We start from the raw sequence: 13,333 nt of genomic DNA, 5'->3' as shown, positions 1-13,333 counted from the left end.
CCCTTATATTTAGAGCAGGGAAGCCATTTTGTACAAGTGATCTAGGAGGCTGTACAGCCACCCAGATCACTTGTATACAGCCTGCTGGTCTGTCTCCCCCCACCCAAGGAAAAAAGTAATCTAAAAAAAAAAAATCAACCCCATTGGCATGCAAATGGACATTGTATGTGTTGCCACATTCCACTGTGTGCCATATTGTGGTAGACGAGCAGTAACGCTCTCTGTTTTGGTTAAAGAATTATTATGTTTTGTTTTATGGTGATTTACACCTTTTGCTTATATATTGTTAGAGCTGTATAACGTCGCCGATAATTTTGTTGAAACTTGTAGTTTTTAGTTCTTAACTCAATCCTTTTAGTATTGAAAGCAAACATGAAGTCACAATCCTAGGAGGACTAAATGAATTTATAGTGAAGTTTTATGGACCACAAGGAAGTAAGTACTACCACTTTTATATTGTTTTTACAACTTTGATGCCATTACAATCCAGTGATTGATTGTAAAAATTTCAGTTCATGTATACGAATGGTTAAGTACAAAACCAGGAGAATTTATGTTCAACATGTTATCAAGGTTCTAAAGGCCTTACAGATGACAGTCAGTATCTGTTAGCCTCCGAGGTTACGTAATGTGACCTTTTTAATAACTTTTTTTTATTGCTTAATGTGGCTTGTAATTCTAGGGTTGATCCCAGCATTTAAAGCAGGGCAGTATGTATTCACCTTTTGTCTCTTGCAGGAGCCTCAGAAAAAAAAAAAAAACTCCCAAAACTTTATTTAAAGACATTCACTCAGAGCCACATCTGTGGGAAAGCTGGAGAAAGCTGAACCCAAGAACAGCTGCCACTTTGACTCTGTCAGTGTAGATATTGACTTAGTATTGTTTAGTCAATTGCCCAGAGTTTGAGGAGTGCCGCCCCATATTTGCACTCCACCTGACCTCCCACCGAAATGTGATACCACAGGGTCAATTCAACCTTCTAGAAAGCAATCTTGACGGGCCTATAGGCCAACATCTTGGCTGCCATCCTGCTTCACATTGATATGGTTGTTTGGAAGAATCTGCTGTGCTAGCAGACTTGTATACATATGACCATGCTACTAAGAACAGGGCTAACCGTACAGTAAACGGCTGGATCTCTCGGATTTGGCAAGCCACGTGAAGACCTATATGTGCATTTCATCCACTGTTGACCATATTCTTGTCGCATGTCCACAATATACATTTCTTAGGCTGGCCATACACCTAATAGATTTTCTATGGTCGGATGGAAAAAGTGAAGATTCCTCTACGCTAAACTGTGTGGGTGGAGGAGTCTGTTGCACTTTTTCCATCTGACCATAGAAAATCTGCAGAAAATCTTTAGGTTTATGGCCAGCTTTTATTCTTCTTTTTTTTTTTTTTTTTTCAATATCCCTTTGTCAGTCAACACTACCTAAACAGGCAGGATAACTTGTGTGTGTCACCATAGGTGTATTACCATTTGTTGCATTAAAGCAATTAGAAAAATTGTAAGTGCATTAACTGGTGCAGTGAGACTAATAGCGTGGGAGGTATAACACCCCAATACATGGTATGTAATGAAAGTGTCATAATGTGCAAGAAACCTTCAGATGATGGATGATGCTGGCATTCTTTCCCCAAAGTCTAATCACTAGGCCCCCACACTATAGAATTTTATTGCAGTGTTACTGTGGACTTGTTAACATGTAGCATTTTGTGTTAACATTCAATGTTGAGACTGTCCTTCATTTAGAATGGGCTACCAGAGCACAGACACTAGCAGTAAGCACATCAGAAAAACCGTACCTGCAATGCAAAACAATTCATGGCATGTGCAGTGGTGTGCTACAGTATGGGTCATCTACAACCAACCGTACCGGAGGGTTGGGGTGCTGTTAAATCAATGGCTCAGCACAGAGTGTCACGTGTTGCCAAACATTACCACAAGACTTTGTTTGCCAGCCTCAGGGCAGGTCTCAATCTGGTTTACTGAACAGATTTAACTCTGCTCTTTAGAACAGATTCATGTTCTCACCAAGAAGCAGAGTCCTAAGGTTTTATTGAAAAAGTTGACAACTTTTTCAATAATCGATTATAATCGATTATGTCGATTAGTTGTTGCAGCCCTAGTAGCCATACATGGATCTAATTTCAGCTACGTTCCTGCTGAATCCCAAGGACTGTAGGGCTGAACATGAGAAATCTAAGCATGCATGGCTAACACAGGGGGAGCCAGCATCATTTATTTTTTTATTTTTAGGAGCTAGCTTCTTTGACTAAAAAAACCCCTCAAAAGTTTGGCACCAACTGTATTTTTTAGTAACATTGCCTACCTGGCTCCTGAGCTTTTTAAAGTTTTTTTGTTTTGTTTTGTTTATGGTTGGATTGTAGAAATGTTCCTTGCTCATTAAAGGCCTCATTCACACTGCCGCGCATATACGTGCATATTGTACCATATGCAAATGATCATGTAGCAGAGGCAGAGTGTATAGTAAGTTATCAGCACACTGGATTTCTGGCAAGATTTCTTCTGGATGGATGCAGGATCAACAGACAATTTCTTGCGCTTTATAGATATAGCAAAAGCATTTAGACCAAACTGCATCAAATAAGAGGAGTTCTTTATTGGGATTGATGTGCTTTTTAATCATGATATTGTTTATTTTTATCATTTTGTTGGATTGCTTTGTTTTTCATAGTATTATTCTGTATAGTAGTATCTCTTAGGCCTCATTCACACTGCCACGCATATACACCCGTACAGTACCATATGCAAATAAATGGCTTCATACACCTAGTATGGAGCCGTATATATGCGTAGCGTAAAAATGCGCAAAAACAGAATGGAACCGAGATGCGTCCGGGCAGCGTATTTCTGTGTATTTTACGCGCATACACGTGCGTCTGTGCGTACAGTTCATTAAAATTTCTATTAGGAATGATGCATTCTGGGATTGCAAATAGTGCACGCATATACGCTCTTATATATGCGCGTATATACCCAATATACAATTTTGCTCTTGCGTCGTGTGTGAATGAGGCCTTGGTGTCCAAATGTTGTGCAGAAAAGTCCACCTTTTATGTAGACCTTGCGCTTTAATGGTTTACAATTTACTAACAAATCTCTTTATATTTCATGGCAGCACCATATGAAGGTGGCGTGTGGAAAGTTAGAGTGGACCTTCCTGATAAATATCCTTTCAAATCTCCTTCTATAGGTTGGTAATGCTAAGCTTTTCCTGGCTTTGTGACTGAACGGTTTAAATAGAAGACGTATGACTGGGCAGCATTGTTGATTTTGTCAGCTTGCTGACTATTGTGGTACAGAGGCTGCGGGAAAGCCACATGCAGCTATGTAGAACAGAAAAGGGAAAAAACTGCTAAAGGTGCTTGTGTGATTTGTGTATCTGCTTAATTTATAGAGCAAATGGCATATTTGTATTCATTTGGGCTCCAACGCTGATGGCAGTAGAAAGCAGCGTGTTTACAGGTGGCTGAACTGCATTGAATTAACCTAGACCTAACCGTTATTGGTCTGTTTTATGTTAATATTTGAGTGTTTTTAATGTTTTGTGTTTTATATGAATTCAGGATCTTACAAAATGTTCAAAATGGGCAGGGAGGTGCGTCCTTACATATGGAGGGCTGCATAACAAAGTATAGATGATTTGCTCCTCCAATTTAGCGCAGATATTAGACTCGGATGTGTGTCTGGTCTGACCAGGCACAGATCTGCACATCAGGCTTGGTCCCTCCTGATAAGCGTCTGTACAGACTCTTACTAGAATTAGACTGAGCTAGTAGAAGTTGCCTAATCACTACTTGATTGCGGGATAGAGAGGAGAAGTAATAGTGAGCTACTATACCTCCCTCTATCGCTCCCTGCACAGGATAAGCGTGCCTGGTGTATGCTGTCACTCCAAATAGAAGTGACCCAAAACTCAGGGGTTTAATCTTAAAAATACATTCAAGTACCTTCATTATTAATAAAAATGTATCTTATTTGCATATCACTCAGCTGTAGATCCTGAAATCGGCTCTGAATTCATACTGACACTGTCCTAGAGGGTGGCTACTTTTGTTCCCCATGGTCCCTGTGTGTGTTGTAAAGTAGTCACCGCTCCAAGCTTGCTCCCGTAATGGACTACAATCTCAAACTTACGTGAGATTGTAGTCCATCACAGGAGATAGCTACTTTACAACCTCCAAAGGGACCATGGGGAACAAAAGTAGCCACCCTCCAGAAGGAAGGACAGTGCCGGCACCAATTCAGAGATGATTAGAGGATCTACAGCCAAGTGATACACAAATAATGTACATTTTTGATAACGGGCACTTGAATGCATTAAGATTTGGCTCTTGAATTTTGTGTCACTTTAACCTAATCAACAGAGGTCCCTAAGGGGTGTGATTACAACTGGAAGCAAAAAATGGCCTCAATGGAGACATGATGGCAAAAAACCCTTACTGGTTTTAAAGACTCCATTTTCTCAAATTAAAAATGTTTTGCTGCACTCCAGATTACAAAAATGTATTAAACTTCTACGCATCCTGTACAGCACCAGCAATGCATGATCCTGGACTGGAGGCAACTCTCAACCTAAACATATACAAATTATACATGGCATCCTGGAAATATTAGAAATTACGGGATGGTTCATAGTGGCTCCACAGTGGTTCATAGTGGTTTCATAAATGTTTTTATGGAGAGGGATATATGTCATGTTTGTCATATTTTGGTTTAATTTAGGAGTACAATAAAATTGTGATAATTTTTCATGTGTGGTGAGACTCCTTGTGGGTTTGAGTACCCACAGTGAGTAATATGCTGATCTAATGCATGTTATTGGACACAAAAGGCTGTTTTCTAATAGATGTTTGCTCTTACTTGTAGGATTTATGAACAAAATATTTCATCCCAATATCGATGAAGCGTAAGTCTAACCTTCGTATATTGCTGTAAATTTGAGTCTCACTGATAATGCCTTGATCACAACAGATTGAAGAGCAATAGTGCAATATTCTGTAAATTCTAGGAATTATATATCTGGTTAAAGCACAGCTGGTAAGACAAGATAAGGAAATATTAGATTCTGTGCTACGAGAGAGCTCTTGGCATTTTACAATGTACAATTTAATATGCCTGAACACAATATTTTGTCAAATTCCAATTGGTGCCGGAGTATATATAATTTATTGGGCGTTGATTGTGAAAGAGGAATTGTTGGTGTCAGTCTGCTTTAAATTGGACCTGTCTCTCCACAGGTCAGGTACAGTGTGTCTAGATGTCATCAACCAAACCTGGACAGCTCTTTATGGTGAGTTTTCTTATTGTGGAATTTATCATAAAATAAAGTGTACACGTGTCACTTTATACAAGTGGGGTCATGTTCAATAAAACAAAACGGATACCCAACTGGGCCCAAGATGGTACACCAGGTATATTATAGGACAGCTCCACTGACGTGTGTGTGTACATTGAGGGAATTTTGATAAGTATGGCTAACTTTACAAAGCACACCAAATAAAGCATGTTGGCCGCCTATGTAAATGGATTTCTAAGAGTTGTGAGCTTGATAAGGTGCGGTAACAGTAAATCCCCTTATACACATTTAGTGTCTGCTGCATGGAATCTGAGAACCTTACTTTGAAATGCAAAATAAGGAGGGCAAAGGGGTAATCTACACTGATTCACCTATTGCTATCATATTGGAATTGGGCTTGTGGCTGCCTATTTCATATAGATTTTTAGGTTTCAAGTTGGATCCCACCACTCTGCGGATTGTTCTGGTTTCCTTGCATTAATCCTTATCATTTAGCTGTGTTGAGCAACCCTGAGGCCCCTGCCAATGGAAGCGCTAGCAAAGCCAAGCAGGTTTAGCATGGGCATACTTGGAGCTGGTGAATGGCGTATGTGATAAAGCTCATCATTTTTCTTCATAAAAGTTCCTTTTCATTATTGGTGAGCTTACATTCCTACTGGGGGATAACCTTCTCTGAATTGGCTGTTTTTTGGGTCTTCTGGACCTGTTTGCTGTTTATGTTCTTGAGCAATAAACCTCTTTAAGAGTGTCCTATTCCCATCAGGGTCTGTTGCTTATGCAAATAGCATATTAGTTTCCTTCTAGGGGATTAGGTGATTTATTTGTTCAGAACCTCTTTTGATGGCTCAGGAGGCTTGATGATTTGGATTTGGTGCTGCATATAATTCTTAATTACCTTTTGAATAGTTGTACTTTTTAAAGTCCTTGCCTTTGTAGCAGAATCACCCATAGTCCTAGGTTGTTGTTACTCTTAAATTCTTTGTGTTTTCCATTTTCTAAGACCATAGAATGTGAATGTGTTTACCTGTAACAGAGCTTAAGGTGTAGCATTTAACTAAAGTCTACTAGCTCCTATACAGGATAATAGGTAGTTATAAGGAGTATTCATTTAAAGTGGAACAGAAATGACAAAAAACGTTATTCCATGTGCCTCCCTTTTACACTTCCCACCACATAAGTAACAGACCTCAGATCCTTTTCTTTAGTCTTTTAGGTGCTAATAAGACTACAGTGCTGTGGCATTCTTTACAGAAAGTCTACCTAGCTAGCAGAGTGGTGTAGTTAGCATGTGCTAGTGTGCTTCATAGGCCATAATGGGCTACTTGAAGATTTGTCTTTGTACTGATCTATGGACGGACCATTATTCTCTATGGTGTCAACTAGCCTACAGTAGTACTGTGTGCTGCAGCTTGGGAAGGAACTGTACATACAATGCTTATTTTATTTTTTCCCCAATTTCACTTCAATTTTTAAACTACATCAATTGGGATGCACCGATACTAGTATCGCTATCGGTGCTGATACTGAGTATTTGGGCGAGCACTCGTACTCGCCAAAATGCTCTGATACCTTTCCCGATACTGGAACTTCCAGTGCTACGAGGGAACATGGTGCCGGGAAGCTGGCTCCATGCGGTTTGGCCGGCTCAATGCTGATTTGGCCGGTAAGCCGGCTTCCCAGCCAATCAGTGTTGAGCCGGCCAAACATATTTGATGATATGGTGGGACTGGTACGGTAATGACTGCTACTAAGCATCTATGTGAGGGGACTGAGGTGTCTGCAGGGTGGGGGTCGTGTCATCATATTGTCAGATCTGTTTGGCTGGCCTTGATGCCGATTGGCTGGGAAGCCGGCTTCCCGGCCAATTAGCATCGAGCCTGGCCAAACCGAATGGAGTCGATTTCCTGGGCAATCAAGAAGCTGGGCGGTGGGTAATGACACGCCGCCTGGCTTCCTGATTGCCCGGAAAGCCGGCTGTATGCTACCGGAGGTACCAGTATCTTCGGTATCTGCGAGTACGGAAATGTAAATATCGGTACTCGCACTCGATACCGAAAAACCGGTATCGGTGCATCCGTATAAACATTGTAATCTGTATTAAACTTAAGAATTTTTTATAAAGTTGCTTTCTAAATTTAAAAGGAATGTCTGAAAAACAAATGTGCTTTAGGTCCTATGTCTGTCCATCTTACCTCCTGCTAGAGTTTCATTATTGCATCTAGAGGAACCCATTTCTGGCATATATAATGTGAAATTGTAAACCCCTTCCCATAAAGTAACATTAATGCATACATGAGCAAGCTTGGTAAAGCATTCTACAAAGATAGGTCTAGAATATTAATCTGCACTGGTACTCGAATATAAGAGTATGGAATAAGGATCCAGAGCTGTCACCCTGTTCCTGGCTTTGCTAAGTAGTGAAATCTCTTGCATGGAACAAGCATGCAGACTTCATTGGTGGCATGCACATTCCAGGTCAGTGCCTCATAAAGTAGGAAAGCCAGGATCAGGATGGCAGCCCAGAGCCTGCACTTAACAATAAATAAGTTGATGTCAGCTCACATTTCTACTCACAGGATCACTTTGGGTGGGAGGGGGACTATAGCCAGTGATGCAAACGGGTAGGTTACTAGGTCTGATGATGCTCCTGATCAAGAAAGGAAGCTGAAAAGAGGGGTGGTACAGGAAGGGGAGATGGAAAGCCTAGTACTTAATCCTAGTGGTAAATCAGTTAGAGTGCATAACCAACACAAGTCCTTTGCCCATTAGTGTACACCAAAAAAATCGCTTCTCCCAAAATATGAAATCATATTCTCTAATTAGGATTCTCCTGTGCAGCTACTGGGAAAACGTTTTTGTGTACGAAACTTAACATGCAACTTTTTCTTTTTTGCAGATCTCACCAATATATTTGAGTCTTTTCTGCCCCAGCTGCTGGCCTATCCAAACCCAATAGATCCACTTAATGGAGATGCAGCAGCTATGTATCTCCATCGACCAGAGGAGTACAAACAAAAAATTAAAGGTGAGAACTTTTTAAGTTCAGCAGTGGCTACTTGCACAATACAGTCCTGATGTAAATGGCTCAAACTATCAAAAGGAAATAGCAAATTTAAAATGAGAGAACTTGGAATAATACAAAATAGTTTAAAGGAATTGAACAATATTGTGCTACACGCCGAGGCAGTGGAGAAGTATTGAGCTATATACAAACAAAATAATCGGCTCCCAGTATTTACAGGTATTTGTGAATGCATACAAAATTACAATTGAACCGTGCATGGAAAAAAATGTAACGTCAGGTTAGGAGCACTCTGGAAGCATGCACAGTCAACCAAGTTGTGAGTCATGGCTTCAGTGGGCAATCTTGTTGTACCGGTTGGTTCTGTACATTTTCCTAATGCAGACCATATTTAGTGGCAAACAAAATGCTGTGAAGGGAGAGGGTACAGATGGATGACACTGTGCTTAGCTTTTCAAATAATGAAGGGTTTAGTGTAATATATAAGCATCATATACAAGGCCTACTGTTCTGTGTTTTCCAATTGTTTGCCTGTTACCATGACAAAACAAGCCAAGCAGGCTGAGGAAGAGTTGGGTGTCACAGATTCATCTTTCATTCACTATCTCACAACCTGATTTGTGTTGAGGTCTAAAAACTGGTATAGGTGTGTACTAATCAGTAGGCATGTACCCATACCATTTTTTTTTCAAGACCAAGTATTGTTCAAGTACTCACCGATACCAACTTTTTATAAAGTGACATTTCTTCTAATACAGACTAATGATTTTAGGACAGAGGTGAAGCACCAGGGCCCAGTCACAACTGCAACTGCTGTGACCCTGGTAGTTCTGCTACTGACTCCAGGCTGTAGAGGGACAACAAATCCCAGGAATACATTATACAGCAATGTAGAATACCAGCTACAGAGGACTACAAATACCCGCAAACCAATAAACCGCAATGCAGAAAGGCACCAGCTATAGAGTACTACAAATCCCAGCAATGCAGGATACCACCAGCTATAGATGACTACAAATCTCGGCAATGCAGAATATGAAGCTACATACTCTTGTGTTGCTCACCAGGGCTGTGTGGTGTCAAGAGGCTCTAACGGGGTCTGACCAGGGCTGTGCTGGGCTCTCCAGGACTGTGCTGGGCTCTGCGGGAAGGAGATGTAGTCTCGGACCAGCGCTTTCAAAGACAGTCGCTGCGAGGTCCCCACAAGCCTGCCTGAGGTCCCCAGGAAGCACGGGACCTCAGACAGCTGAATCTATTAAAAAATTTAAAGCGCCAGTGTTGGCGTTTAGTATCGGACATTTTTTACAATTACTCGTAAAAATGCCTAGTATCGGTATTGGTGCATCCCTACTAATCAGCATGGGGTTATCTGCCAAATCTTCAGTAGATTTTTTTTTTTTGTGTATGGGGTTAAATGGGTCAAGCTTATAGCCGCTCGCCATAAAACTTCCCTGGCAGTGGGGCTGGCTCTGCACCGCAAGGCTTAAATGCGTAGTTAGGTCTAGGGTATCTGGTAAAGCAGTTTTCCATATCTGCTTCCATCTTCCCCAGCAGTTGGTGCTCACCTAGTCTACTCTACACTCCAGATTGTGACTGTCCCTCTGCATCTTAACAAATTGTAGAGCTATGGGCCTTGCACTGTACTTTATCAGCAGGCCTCTGAATGCTGAAGTGTTGGGGAGAAGAGACTGTGGGTTCTGGTCTTGTAGCCTGGAGGGAACCTGCAGGAGTGGGGATAAGGCAAGTAATTTTTCCAGATACCTTAGCCAGGGGCGATGAACTCAATTTAATCAAGGGCTGCATTAACATTATGGTTGCCCTCAAAGGTATCTGTAAGATTATATAAATGTATCTAATCTTCATCATTGCCTCTGCATTCGATTATCACTGGTTTTAGTAATAACTTAATACCTAGATCTGAAAGTAGAAGTCTAGGAAATGGCCTGGTGGGCTTGATTCGGCCCCTGGGCCTTGAGTTTGACACATGTGCCTTAGACCATGCGAGTGTGGTTTTTTTCCTCATTGCCTTAGACCTTAGTGATTGTGGGTTTTTTTCCTCATTCAGCCTGCGGGTCTGCCTTTTGGCCAGATTAAAGCAGAGTTGAATAATCCTTGTTTGCTGGTTGGTAGGATTCACATTGAAGTAATTCAGCAACTGTGAGGTGTTACTTTACAGCTAGCAATTTTTGTCTTGCACTTTCAGCCAATCTGTTATCGCCCTTGTAAGCCCCACTTTGTGATAGCAATTAAAGTTAAAAAAAAAAAGTTTTTTAAAAATTAACATTACATGAAATCTAAAAATAATGTACATTTTTTTTAAAAGTCCCGCGAGCACGAGTGTCGCCACTTAAACACTCGTCGGGTGCACCTACGTATGAAAGCGACTAACGCGCTACACATGTTGGGTGGGTATCACAGCACACACCGGAGTGAGAGCAATAACTCTAGGGACAGTATTTTGGGGTATTTCTAAATTGATGACCTGTGGGGGCTTTTGGACTTTGGGGTACTGAAGTTTGGCGCCGTTCAACGGACGCACACAATCTTTAACCTGGGCATGTTGGGTATCTATTTACTGGTTGTAACCTTATCTTTTTATATTTTATTTTTAAAAATGGGTATTTTGATGGGCTTTGGGGCATTTAAGTAAATTTTTCACTAAATTTGGGGGTTTGCGAAGTAGTTGCGTGCAAGTAAGTATCGTGCAACATAAAAATTTGCAACTGCCACCATTTTATTCTATAGGGTCTTGGCTTTCAGAAAATATATAATGTTTGGGGGCTTAAGTAATTTTCAGGCCAAAAATTTGAAATATAACATGGGTGCAAAAAAATGGACTCGGTCATGAAGGGGTTAAAAATGAAAAAAAAAAAAGTCCATGTGGTGTATGGACAGCCCATTCAAAATGATTTGAGAATCATAGTACATCAGTGTAAAAGAAAAGTAGTGATCAAAGTGGCATTGGGTTTAACAGATCAATCGAGGTGTGTCCTTTACCTACAGTTGTGTGAAAAGGTGTCAGTTCTTCAATCTCCAACTATCGGGAAGTATGGTTAAAGGATATTGGGGGCGTTCATAAAAGATGAAACTAGCAGAATCTAGAGCAACCAATTAACCTCTTTAGTTCGTTCAGTGAAGCTTTGTAAATTAAAAGCTGATTGGTTGTCTGATTGGCAACTGGAGCAGACGGACGCTGCTTTTTTAAGGGGGGGGGGTGTGGATGCAGTGCAGGGAGAAAAAAAATCCTGCAATTACCATTTTAACATTTTTAACATTTTTCTTTTTTGCTATTCTAGAATACATCCAGAAATATGCAACAGAAGAGGCGCTCAAAGAGCAAGAAGAGCGTACTGGTGACAGCTCGTCTGAAAGCTCAATGTCTGACTTCTCTGAAGATGAAGCCCAGGACATGGAGTTGTAGTAGAAGAAAATCTGCTTTTCAAAAGTGAAACAAATACAAAGACTTTTTCCTAACCACGAGAAGCAGACTTTAATATTCATATTTAAACAAAGCAATTTTTTTTTATTACTAAACAAGGTTTTTATGAATAGCATTGATATATCACCCTTTAGGTTTTGATTTTTTTTTTCTTTATTTTTATTTTTTTCCTGATCATTTCTGAACCCTAATGTGCATAGCGTATACCCCACATTCCATTTTGGTAGCTGTGTGCATGAGCTCAGCAGTCCAACGTTGTGTGCTACTTGAACTCAAAGGAAAAGCAAAGCGACAATTAACAACTCTGACTGCTGTGATCCATTACATTTTCAAGTAGTATTGTCACTCTTATCAGCGCCCTGCCAAGTGGATCATGCCTCGGACTTTGCTGGAATATTATATTCTTCAAAGCTAAATGGTGAACTTTGAGGCATATTGTACTAAAACAAAAGCCTTTAGATTACTATAAAGGAAAATGTGCATCTGTGGGTCACCAGATGGTGTCACCCACCTTATTTTTTCTTATTTTTTTTATTTTAAATGCCTGCAAATTTAGTTTGGGAAAATACATTCAGATAGCCCTAAAGAGCAGGACTTCATAAATGCCTGTCTCAGGTTTTAAGTACCTTTTTTTTTTTAAGTGGATGTATCCCCCTCTCCTAAAGCCAAGACTGGGATGTGATTGGTCAAACTGCTGTTATACTGGTGTGTGCCATCTTGACGGAGTTCAATTGGTTGGATTTAAAATTGGTGTGGGCTGAACCCAATAGTGACCTGACCCATTGCCATTGTTTCTCTTTTACAGAAAGAGGGTGGTGAATTGTATGACTTCATTTACTTTCAAATATAGAGAAGAATACAGTTGTGAGTCTTGTTATTCAGATTATTATTTTGACCTGTTGTCACTGAACATTTAAATTTGCTGCCATATGTGTTAATCAGTCTGTGTCTTGGTTTTGGGGGGGAAAAAAATGGTTGCATTAAACAGCATAAACTTCTTATACCATAATGCAGTTCAGTCAAAAAAAGCAGTGTCAGATTTTCAGAAATGTATGGTAGGGCCATACTTGCACAAATTGGGTGACCAAATTAGACTGAAGACTGCCTATCTTGTAATTGATCCAGTCACATCTTACTGATATAGATGTGCAGGTAACTGTGTAACCTTTGAGTTGTACAATATACAGAGACCATCAACGTGTTTATCTGCAGGCCCTGAAGGTCTGGATGGCCTATACATGGCGTAGTTCAGTGTAGGTGTAAGAATTGTAAATGTAATCTTGGAATGTCTGACAAAAAATCAGAAAACCTGGTTGGGAAGCCTAAAATGAAACTTTCTGACCCCTGACTCCAAGGCCATGCACTAGTTCTGGTGTGATAAAGCTGAACTAATATTACTGGCGTGTAAATCATATGCTGCCCAGGGGTTTAACCTCTTCAGTATTTGGCTTTTGGCCAACACATTTAATGTAATTTGTAGGGTACATATTTGCTTGTAATTGCTTTTGAAATTGCTTTGTGGAAATAATAATGGTGGCAGCAGTG

At 40.4% G+C, this 13,333-nt stretch overlaps 1 protein-coding gene across 2 annotated transcripts in view; it reads left to right on the top strand.

Annotated features, from left to right (window-relative positions):
- UBE2H (ubiquitin conjugating enzyme E2 H) overlaps positions 1 to 12,649 on the top strand; it is a 45,631-nt gene extending 32,982 nt beyond the window's left edge. Inside the window, exons 2-7 of one of the 2 annotated variants that reach the window (XM_018566131.1) lie at positions 359 to 435; positions 3,147 to 3,221; positions 4,898 to 4,937; positions 5,269 to 5,321; positions 8,224 to 8,352; positions 11,646 to 12,649. In XM_018566131.1, the coding sequence (XP_018421633.1) occupies positions 359 to 435; positions 3,147 to 3,221; positions 4,898 to 4,937; positions 5,269 to 5,321; positions 8,224 to 8,352; positions 11,646 to 11,770 (499 nt within the window). In that variant the 3' untranslated portion in view covers positions 11,771 to 12,649. The remainder of the gene's footprint in view (positions 1 to 358; positions 436 to 3,146; positions 3,222 to 4,897; positions 4,938 to 5,268; positions 5,322 to 8,223; positions 8,353 to 11,645) is intronic. The other variant, XM_018566139.1, reaches the window with a different exon arrangement.
- The last annotated feature ends 684 nt before the right edge of the window (positions 12,650 to 13,333 follow it).

This window comes from Nanorana parkeri, unplaced genomic scaffold (genome assembly GCF_000935625.1).
Source record: "Nanorana parkeri isolate BGI_ZX_2015 unplaced genomic scaffold, ASM93562v1 scaffold26, whole genome shotgun sequence".
NCBI lineage: Eukaryota > Metazoa > Chordata > Amphibia > Anura > Dicroglossidae > Nanorana > Nanorana parkeri.
Note: the sequence above shows the minus strand (reverse complement) of the source record. Positions and strands in the feature narration are given on the sequence as shown.